Below are 11,321 nucleotides of genomic sequence, written 5' to 3'. Positions count from 1 at the left end.
ATGGCAGGTGTGTTAATCGTTAGCTTGTTTTGCGTGTTGTTGTCCACTAGAGGGCGCTGACGACCAGTCACTGTGTTGTACTACATTAATTGCTGCAAAGGACGTTATTACTGCTCATGCTCAAATCAAATGAGATAATTTAACATTTGCTCTTATGGATTGAAAACTTTAAGATAAAATATTTCCTACAATTTTTTAAATAACTTAATGAAAACCTGACAACTTAAAAAGAAAAAAAGTGACCGGATAATGTAAAGATTGTTTTGAATACGAGATTTGAAGCTTATTCTTAATGAATCATTTTACATGTAATTGGACTCTTTTATCCATCAATTAATTTAGATTAATGTATATTATTAACACTGTTATTTGTTTTAGCTATATAATTGCTTGATAAGTAAATAAATGTTATTCTATTATTATTAGTTATTCTTTGTTTTCCAGCAAATGTATTTGTTCATTTAAATTTCAACAACTTTTTGTCTATATTTTATTGTATCACGCTACCCTTTTTCTGTAATTTTCTCAACATGCTTTACTATAATATCAGGTGTAAATATTATCAAGTTCATTAGTTACTTGAGCTGGCAGCGCTTTTAAAAAAATATATCCACCTACTATACTTAATCCTTTTATTTATACAGATAAGTTAATACGTCTTATTAGTTCACTTTAGTTCATTTGACTCAAGAAGAAGGAGAACCGATGTGGCAAGCTTGTAAATTTTATTTCCATGTGTAAATGTTTGTTACTGATTGTATTTTCTCGTCCTTTTTGTTCATGAAGAAACAACAGAAAAAAAGCATTCACAAAGTAAGAAAACATTTATAGATACATACGATATATTGATGTGATAAAACACAGTATCACATGGAGGAGACAGGTCGGAGGAAGTCGTAGCAGAATTCAGAATCAAAGACGTCATGAAGTATCTCAGATATAACAGCGTTTAAAGATATTTGACAGCTTCTTTAGTTAAAATTTAAAGACTTTCCTTCGTCAACAATTCCTTAGCAGACTGGTAAATGTATATATTTTATGTTGCTTGTTGCCTTTTGACTAAAAGAAATATATTTTCTTATTCGTTTAAAGGGGCAGCAGTGATTCGTGGGACATCTTTGACACCGGTTCCCGCTGCGACCTCCGGCTGTGCGTGTGAAATAACCACCATGCTTGTTGGATGAGTAAGTGTGAGATGAAACATACTGTACACGGACAGAGACAGAATACATTTACAGATTACAACGTGAATTTTACCACTCTGTTGCAGGCACAATGAAAACTAATGTTAACAAACTGCTCATGTGTTTGACTGAAAAAAAAAAAAAAAAGCCCTTCAGAGATTGACGATGGATCGTTTCCACTTTCTGAGTGATGATTAAAAACTGGAATGTTTTCAGATATGACACGTCTGTCATTGGCTTTTCAATCCCTGTTCACCGTCCTGTTCAACTTATTTTGGTTTCTCAGCAGCGCCGACATGAACATTATGCTGACAACAACCAGTGGTAAAAACACACCGTCTGAGTGTGTGTGTGTGTGTGTGTGTGTGTCGATGTGTGTGTGTGTGTCAGGCTGAAAACAACTAAAATTAAAACATATTGTACCTAAAATATTCACACCTATCCTTTCCCGATACTGTAAAACCTCCAGGCAAACTTTTATTATTGCTGCTTCTTCATGGCACAAACAATAGAAACAATACATCATGTTTTTCATACTATTATGTTCTCTTTTTGCCATGCAAGCTCACTACAGTACTGCTTCTAGATTAGCTTATTATTTTACACAGAGCGACAAAATAAAATCAGAGCAGGTTCATGTTGGATTAGCCACACACAGTGCCAGACTAACTTCTACAGCTGGTTTTACAGTTGGTGAGTAGATACAAAAGGGATTATTATCGTCGTCATGAACACACAAAATAATGGTTATGATAGTAATAGCAATATTTATAATTATTAGAATAAAAAAACACATTCTCAGGGCAGCACAAATATAATGAACCAAAGGGGGCCAAACGTAATGTTTGAAATAATTTAAACATTTCTGACATTCATTCCTTCGGGTGTTTTTTTTTTGTATGTACAGTATATATTTATATTTGTATAGAAGTAGTGCTTCATCTTTAGAAATACAAATGAAAAAACACAAAAGGGCTGCATTCAGTGAATGCTGTGCAAATAACTTGTTTTTACATCAAACCTCCAAACTTTTACCCTCCTGACAAACACGCCCTCCCTCATTTTCTCCACAAGCATCACGAACAAAAACTCTGGACTCATTCAAAACTTTTCACATCTGTCGTCCACTGACAGACTAAAGACTGCAGTCAACGTTGATTCTGGCAGGTAAATGAAAAGTATGTCTTCATGGCGTTAAAACGTTTAACTTTACGAGCCAAAGTTCTGATAATAGAACTTCACCTGCCCAAACAGCCGGTCCGACAACCCACCAGCTAAAGGTGGAAACTCTTCGTCCCACATTTGAAATCACACGGTGACATCTCGACTACATGGCCTCTATGAAGAAGAAAAAACGAAGAGGACGAGCCTGTTGGCAAACTTAGCCCTCATTTTACCTGCCAGCAGGAAATGAAACTTTTCCACACCTGCAGATTTAAGAAACACAACCGAGGATTGTTTTCGTTTTGGCTGCCTGATCTCTCTCAGCTTTGTGGACAGCCTGCTACTTATCGGACCCTCAACACCGACGCACCAGGTGGGGAAAAATGTCAGTGAACCACAGACGGAGTTTCTTCTCTGTGTTTAAAATCAGTGCTGGCAGTGTTGGCACCTCATCGATACGACACAGCCTTTAAAGCTACAATCAAACTTTGACCACCAGAGAAAGATCCGCTCAAACAGCTGCACAGCAACTGCTCAAACTCGGTCTGTCAGTCTCCCACTGCCTGAAGAAAACGCGCCTTTTTGCTTTCAGAGAAGCAGCAGAAGCAACGTGGACCAGATACTGGCTCCTCTCCTGCGGCACAAATCACCCATAATCCCTCAGAAACTGAAACACCTGCATGCAGCAAACAGAACAAGTGAAGAGACGCGTGGAAAACAGGAAAGAAAGACGTAAACCCGATGCTTCGAATGTCCCAATGACATCATAAAACCTCCTCATCAGAGAAGGACTGTTTCCTGTGAGCATCTTCAGTCTAATGTTGCCTTTAAATGCTTAAAAGCATCGTTTTTCTGCAAGAGGCTCATGGGAAATGTAGTTCAAAGCTATTTTGCAAAGGAGAAAGACAGTTAACGCCCATGTATGATGACCTGCTGCACATCTCAACGAAAATATTACCAAAATATGAAGAATAAATCATGAAGCAAATGCTGAAGAACAGAAATAATGAAAATGAAATAAGAATCAGTCTTTTTTAACAGCTCACACTGGGATTAAGTTCAATTATTTTTTCCTTTTTCCTTTGGATTACGACAAATATCTTCTTTTCATTCAAGAAAACGTGAACAGTAGTGTCTCACAAACATGTATGTATACACTTAAACAATACACACATGAACTTTGAACTTGTGAATGAGTTTTAAAATCAGTCAGAAGGTGAAAGCACCCGGGATGTTAAACTGTGAGAATAAAATAAAAGTCGTCGCGCGCCGAAGAGGACGCTTTAAGAAACCTCGTCTCCCTGAAGCGAGGCAAGACGGGGACGTCCCAACGAAAGAGCGAGCGCCTTGAGTGAAAATGCCAGTCTAAAATGCCAGTCCTCGAGCTGTCCGATCAGATTCCTCAGCATGAAGGAAAAAACAACAAAGAAGAACGACAAAAAGAAAGATGCTGAAATTAAAAAAGTCACGTTTTTTGTTTTCTTCTCAGAAGTCAAAGAAATGTGAGGGCAGAGTCTTGAGTCGCGTTGGTGGGATGAAGATGATGAAGACAGTGAAGATGATGATTCCTTTTTCTCCAGGTTTTAAACGATATGCAGTCGGACGAGGCAGCAGAGATCAGTTGTGGCTGACAGGAGTGATTTTTTTTTTTTTTAGATTAACTGGTGTTGGTGCTGTGTTCATGTCATGGAGAAAAACCTGTAAAAATGCACGTCACCTCTAAGCTGCTGTGGCGGAGAGGACCCCAATAAGATCACATAACTGAAACCACCACCAAAGAAAAATCTGTAGTCACATATAATCTTATATTTATCAAAAAAATACAATTATTATTATGAATTTGTGATTAAAATGTGCTCAAAAATAGTTCACTGCACATCTAATTCATTAAGTTACAAATCATAAGGAACTAAAATAGTAGTAACAACTGCTGTTCGAACATTTGTCTTAAATTTTCATGACAAAATTTGGCAAATTAGAGCCACTTTTAGGATTAAAAACATTATGGATGTCGTTTTTGCACTTTTAACTTAGTAGTTGTTTAGTATTTGCTTTACTGATCACAAACAAAGCCTCGTCCCTAATCTGAACACTGATACAATCAACAACATCCAGTGTTTGGTTTCAGTCTAACTGTTGCACGCAGCAGCAGTCGTGAGCTGTCGGGATCACTCGGTGCACACTGAATACTTTGCATGGCAATGAAACTAAGAATCAGGAACCAAAACTTACTTTGGTAGCTGAAAATGTTTGGCTCTGTGGAAGGTCAGTCACTTTAAATGTACATAGAAGTGATATCATGACATACTGACTTTAAAGTTCATGAATGCATCAAAGTATTCTCCAGCTCGCTCTGTTTCAGGTTTCTCCATGACATAAACGCAGCACATGTTGAAGTCTGAATGACCGTCTCCACTCATCTTGATGTCCTGTGAGGTCATGCGACGTGGAGTGATTGTTGAGCCCTCCCAGGTGTGATGTGACGTGACGTCTGACAGACTGATGGTGTACTTCCTGGGCGGGTCCTCGCAGCAGTGATGGCGGTGTGTCTGAGCCGGGAGTGGGTCTAGATGGATTTGGAGGAATCCTGTTTGCTGATGAGAACCTCCAGGAGGCGGAGTTTGGCCTTGATCCTCTTGTACTCCCTGTACTCCTCCAGCTTCGGCACCCGGTCCTCCTTCTGAACATTTCTGCAGCAGAGGAAGAGGACAGAGGAGAAGATATTTACCGTTAAATTCGGTGTATAAGACGCACTTTTAATACTTTTTTTTTCATCTAAAGAGTGGGCTGCTTCCTTGCAACCGGTGTGACCAGTATACCAGTATAAAATGCAGAGAGGTATGTTATTGTGTTACGGTATTTAACCTAGACGATGGCGCTATAATCTGGCTAAAGTCGGTGGTTGTGAAGTGGTGACATCACACCTCCGCATTAAACTGTTTCCGGGTCCAAGCTGCTACGTCTTGTATTTACAAAATGCCTCAGTGCTGTTTTGTGTTTTCCTCGCCGTTTTAAAGCGAGGAAAACTGACTTGATTGTTGCTAACGCTTCGTCATGCACCGTCATGATCGCCATTGCAGCTGCCACCCTCACAACAATCAACACCGGTAGCTCGCAGGATTGCAAACTCGACATGGTGAGAACAGTAGGATGTAATTTGTGTGTTTGAAATGTGTTTTAAATGAAAATAAATGTATATAATAAACTTGTAAACACGAGTGTCTTATATTCCGATGCGACTTATATTCCGGGTTTTACGGTATTATTTCTTTTCTTGTCCTGAGGAGGTTTAAAAGAAGTTACTTTATTGTTCTGACTGAGGTGTCTTCTATGTGTCTGTAAATGAAGTAAATAAAGAACAATAAAAACTTACAAATATCTGCATGTGTATCCACCAAACTGAATTTTTAATGGTCTTGATTTTGTGTGTGTCCATGTTTGTGACATTGTCAATCACCTACCTTCCATTACGCTGGTAAAAATCTTCCTCAAACTCTCGGATGGTCTTCCTCAGTTTCTTCTTCTCCGCTCGGGCCTTCCACAGCTGTTCCAGCAGCTCTGGCCTGGAGGATGATGGGATACAGGATGGGATGAGTTACACAGTTTCAGTGCCAGTAACAATGTAAGAGGCTTTTAAATCACAATCGTTTTTCACATCTTTCCGAAGCTGTTATTTATAGATCTCGTCCCATAAATTTAGAATCAAATCTGGAAAGAAAAGTGGGACAGGAAGCGATGTCACTGTGAGCAGGAAGTGAGCTGTGGTGGCATGAGGGATCAGCTGTCAGGATCATGTCCAGACAAGAGACCTGGATGTAGGAACCTGAGCCAATGTAGAGGATTAGAGGTGTGTTTGTGTGTGTGTGTGTGTGTGTGAGCTCAGTGACACATTAACCAGATTACAGACTCAGCAGATCAAACCTACGTCTTCTCTCTGTCTCACATTTTCCTGCTGGTGTCAGCAGAGTCAGCAAAGTTGGAGATAATCAGAGCTCTTTTAAGGGTTGATACTTAAAATGGACAATCAATCAATGTAAACACAAAGCTTTGTATTTTTTATGTTGTCTATTTATAAGCCTGTTCATTCAGGGAACTTTGGGATGTTTTATTGGGAGTTTGAATTTCCAGCACCAGAGTAACAAACTTTCCTTTAATTGTAAAATGAAGGTAAAGAAAATAAGTGCCTTAAGTCCAACATCGTTCTCTCTACAGGACGTATAAGGGGATATACATGTACTGTATGTGTGTGTGTGTGTGTGTGTGTGTGTGTGTGTTCGTACATGGACGAGGCGTTGGAGCTGGACAGCCGCAGGTCGAGCGCCAGCCTCCCCGACCCCTCCTCCATCTTGGCTGTGTCCGGTTGGTTCTGGCTCCTCACTTGTCCGTCGGTCGGGGTCACGATGTCGACGGCCATGATGACCTCGGAGCTCTGCATCTCTCCGCCGCTGCTCTCCCCCTCCTCCTCTTCCTCCTCCTCCTCTTCGTCGTCCTCCTCCCTCTCCTCCTTCCGCTCCTCTTTTTCCCCTCCTCCTTCTTTTTCTTTCCGCTCCTCCTCCTCCTCTTCTTTGATCTCCTCCCAGAAGTGAGCGGTTTCGCCCTCAATGATTGGCTGGAGGGTCTGACTGCGCCTCTTACTGGAGGGGGACACCTGGGGGAGGGGGGGAGAGTGTGTTAGCTCGAGTTTAATCTCTATTTCCAGATTCTACATAGAAATGTAAAGGTAAGACCTGTTAATTAAAATAATCACAATAAAAAACGTTTCTTTTCTGTAAACAAGACAGCACGCGGAAAAGTAAGTCATTTATTGCTAACTGCTGGCTACACGCCCGACATGTTCACCTTTGTCCCCAGAGGCTATATCGTCACCAGACTATAGCCGATGGATCTGAGATTGGCTCTAGTTCAATATGCAGAAGAGCAGGTAGAAAAGATGAATTTGTGTGTGTTTATAATTACGTACTGTGACAGGTGTGATGCTGACTCTGGTGAGCATTTGTTTGACCAATCTGTAGCGATCGTAGAGAGGCTTCACCACCTGACGTTCCTCTCTCGTCACCTGAGAGACAGAGAGAGAGAGAGGAGAGTTAGAAACGTTTCACAGAACACATGAAATACCTGCAAGATTTAAGATGTTGGTAACTCACCGGTCGACCGTGCAGGCCCTCATAGTGCAGCAGGTTCTTCTGTAGGACCGTCTTCTCACACGACAACTGCTCCTTGGTCATCTTCTACAGAGACGGACACAGTTAATCATGATCGAGCGATACATCCTATAGCTAAACACATTCTCACCTGTGACATGTCCTATCTGCAGCTCACCTTGATGTCATCAGGCCAGCCGTCCTCCTGCCTCTTCCCTTTGACTCGGCGCTGGATCAGCTCCAGTGTTTCCTCCCTGGTGGGACGCTGACCCTTCGCGTCTCCCGCTGCATCGTAAGCACCCTGGTCGAGAGTGGAGCCGAAGCTCTTGGGTAAGGTGTTGCTCCGAGGACGAGTGTGGGGGCCGAGCTCGCTCTCTGCACGGTGTTTGGCATCTGGGGAAGAAGGAGGAGTACAGTGATGAGGTAAGACGTGAAGGAGGAGATACAGAGTACGACAGAGAGAACCAGGATAAGAACAGGAGTTACAGAGAGAGAGAGCAGTGTTCAGACAGAACTTAAACTGGACGATCAGACATGCAGGAGTTTGCAGACAGCTGCAGTGGTTAAAGTCAGCCCGTCACAATATGAGGAGAAAGACACACATGCTTAGACAAGACACACACCCTGAACAAAAACACATCACCGCACAAAGTTGAAATCCAAACACACAAGCAAAAACCCTTTTCTGTTTAAAAAAATGAAGATGTTCCAAATCCAATACGTCAGTCTGATAGTTTCACGAGACATACTGCACTGCTACCGGCTGTTTATTGCACTCTATCTACATAAAGCTTCACCTTACTCTGCAACGAGCCTACTGAAGGTTTATATTGTATATATATATATATATATATATTATATTTAAATAAATGTTAAGTCACTATCTATCGCCAAATGAGGTAACACAATGGCCTTTACATTAACAGTATTACAGACTGGGTGTCACAAGCGGCGCCCAGTTAGTGACGCGTTTTCCATCAGCCAGCAGTGGTTGGTCTGCCAGAGAGGGTAGGCGGAGCTAAGCGGCTGCTTTTCTGGTCTCTGCTAGTGTTGCGAGTAAACAGTAATCTACTATGGCTGAACAAACAAAGAAAAGATGGATGAATACAGATACAACTTCAAAAATAAGTGAAAATCCAAAGAAAAAGAAACAAACTGGACGCTCAGATGAAGGCAAACAGTCTAAAAAGGAAAGCGACCGTCAGCGAGGAAAATCAAGAGTTACAACTGGAGCCAACCGTGGACGTCACACATGCAACACTGTCTGGATATCTGGGCAGTGTGCTTCTGCAGTTACTGTTTATCACCATAGGTGCCGCCAAAGAGAAGGAAACTGAGCTCTTTGAGATTAAACTTTAAGTGTATTAAACTAAATTGAAACTAAATTAAGCTGTTGTTTTTGTGTACGAACTGGAAACATTTTCACGCATTATTTTAAGATTAGCTACTTGATATAATCTTGTCTTATTATGTGCCAATAAATCTGTTCCTCTGTGAATTAGTTTTATGGTACAGTTAGATTCGCAATAAAAACTTAATAAAAAATTCGTTTTTACTGAATAGTCGGCAAATATTCAACATCTCAGAGTGTGAATTTTTCAGTGAACTCCCCCATTAAAAATGAAACATAACTGCCCTTCTCCTTGTTGTTTCTTCAGGCTATCTTTTGTTAAACCTCCCGTCCAAACATGCAGTATTAACAGGAAACACACGGAAAGCAAAGAAGCAAGATGCTGTCATGATGCCGCCTCATTGTGACTGTGTACAGCAGTGTATGTGATGTCTACTTACTGAGGGGTTGGTACTTACTGAGGTGAAACGGTCTAGAGCTCAGGCCTGAGTAGGGGTGGGGAGGGGGGGTGAGTGTGTGATGGGGAGGTGAGCAGATAGAGGAGGAGGAGGAGGAGGAGGAAGGGGAGAAGGGAGCATGGTGGCGTCTGTATGAATGGAGCAAAGCCTGGTGCCTCAGCGTGCTTCTGGGTAAAAGGTGGTGCTGGCGTCCTGGTTGGCCGATCAGTCAATCAATCAATCAATCGGGTCGTTGGGCGATTGGAGGAGGGAGGAAAGTGGAGAGCGGGTGCTCGCGTTATTGTTGTTTTCAATTTTGATTTGAAACAGAGAGAAATGTTTCGGCCACTGCGTTCTCCGCAAAGGAGAGCCGTCACCTCACATGGAGGGTGGATGAGTGTCATGAGGTGCGTTCAGAGCGGTGAAACGGTGCACAAGAGACTCGTCAAAGGGGAGGAGAGTATCTCTGGACAAAAAATGAGCCATACTTTACAGGAAAACAAGTTTAACAAAGTGCATACATCCTACATTTTACAAAGATTGTTTTTTGTATTATTTCAAAATGTACAGAATCATCGTCTTATCCACCGTTTCACCTGATCGAATTCACCTCATAGGTCATGAATGTGGGTTCACAAGGACGCACCAGCACACTGGAGGGTGGGAGCCACGCATGTGAGAGCCACGTCTGTGTGTGTGCGTGTGTTTGTGTGTGTTTGTGTGTGTGTTAGACCAGCATACATGCGATGTTGTTACAAAGGTCAAAGGTTAGGAGTGGGGAGGGTCAAGCTGTCCAGCATGGAACAGGATGGCACACAGACACTCTAACCCAGACACACACACAAATGCAGACTGAGAGGAAAAAGAGCAAGTGGTTCTACCTTTAATCTGCCTGCGGATCTTTGTGAGGTCGGTCATCCATTTGAGGACTTTGGGGTTAGCTGCCTTGTCGCCATGAGAGGGCTGCAGAGGGAAGAGGAGGAGTTTTACTAAAAAATGATTCATCATTTTACTTCTCTTTAATATAAACGTTTTGTTTTTTTTTACCTTATAGTTCCTCTCCTTCTCAAACTGCTCTTCAAACTGTTTAATTTTCTTCTTCAGGTGTTGAAGCTTCTTGGTGAGTTGGTGGGTCACTGAATCTCCTCCCCTCATCGCCTCTTTGGAGCCAAACGATGCTCGCCGCGGCCTGGAGTGACAGAAGGTACACATAGAAATAAATAAACTGCTAAAAAAATACAACATGATCACAGACTTCTGCTCTAAATTAGACCAAATAGTTTATGAAGGATGTTAAACCCATCTAATCGTACCTCTGTGCTTTGGTGGGCGAGGTGGCGTCTGGGTCCTGCTGGAGGAACCGCTGGGCACCGTGCGCCCCAAAGTCGAGGAAGCGCCGAGCCAGGAGGTGAGGGTGGGAGCGAGAAGACGAGGGGGAGGCTACCTGGCCTCCCTCCCCTTCGTCTTCCTCGCCGTCCTCCTCCAGGGGCAACGGGGGGAGAGGAACCATGCGACCGGCCAGCGGGGAGAGCTGCGCCTCTCCGCTCTCGCTGTCGTCCTGCCAGGATTTAAAAGCGGGGACGGGGTCTGGAGAGAAAAGAACAGAGAAGGAAGGGAGTCAGAGAAAGTGAAGAGAGGTAAGGAGAGGGAACACATATTTAACCTCTGGCTACATGTGAGCCAGGTGGTGTACATATCAACTTGATGCATACAAAAGCTGCCCAAGAAGGGGCTGTTACATTCACAACAAATTCATATTCTTCTTCAGTACCCTGCTGACTCACTGCCTGATTAACAGCGTCTTCTGTCAGCGCTATGCTAATTAGCTGAGTCGAGGGGGAAAAAAGTCGAGGGTGAAGGAGGGGTCGTGACAATAAAGAGACTGGGGTGAGGCAAAGAGAAGCGGAGTCAGTGGAAAAACAATGTATAGAGAATAAGAGAGAGAAGGGAGGAAAAACATCCTGATCTGCTCAAGGACCCTGCAGCAGGAGGAGAGTTAAGAGGAAGTCAACTGTGTTAACACATGTGATAGAGGGAAGTTTCA

The 11,321-nt window shown here is 42.5% G+C and overlaps 1 protein-coding gene across 5 annotated transcripts in view; it reads right to left on the bottom strand.

Moving 5' to 3' along the window:
* Positions 1-710: 710 nt before the first annotated feature.
* Positions 711-11,321, bottom strand: part of fam13b (family with sequence similarity 13 member B) — a 74,581-nt gene continuing 63,970 nt past the window's right edge. For 3 of the 5 annotated variants that reach the window (XM_069670641.1, XM_069670644.1, XM_069670642.1), the window contains 10 exons: positions 10,591-10,864; positions 10,325-10,466; positions 10,159-10,240; positions 9,299-9,490; positions 7,668-7,882; positions 7,493-7,576; positions 7,309-7,404; positions 6,629-6,996; positions 5,810-5,911; positions 711-5,038 (listed from right to left, as the gene is read on the bottom strand). In XM_069670641.1, coding sequence (XP_069526742.1) covers positions 4,915-5,038; positions 5,810-5,911; positions 6,629-6,996; positions 7,309-7,404; positions 7,493-7,576; positions 7,668-7,882; positions 9,299-9,490; positions 10,159-10,240; positions 10,325-10,466; positions 10,591-10,864 — 1,679 coding nt within the window. In that variant the 3' untranslated portion in view covers positions 711-4,914. The remainder of the gene's footprint in view (positions 5,039-5,809; positions 5,912-6,628; positions 6,997-7,308; positions 7,405-7,492; positions 7,577-7,667; positions 7,883-9,298; positions 9,491-10,158; positions 10,241-10,324; positions 10,467-10,590; positions 10,865-11,321) is intronic. The other 2 variants (XM_069670643.1, XM_069670645.1) reach the window with 2 other exon arrangements.

The sequence above is a fragment of the Semicossyphus pulcher genome, unplaced genomic scaffold, assembly GCF_022749685.1.
Source record: "Semicossyphus pulcher isolate SPU_LCO1_2020_fin unplaced genomic scaffold, fSemPul1.0.p SCAF_2, whole genome shotgun sequence".
Classification (NCBI taxonomy): Eukaryota; Metazoa; Chordata; class Actinopteri; order Labriformes; family Labridae; genus Semicossyphus; species Semicossyphus pulcher.
This window is presented reverse-complemented; position numbering and strand designations above follow the sequence as displayed.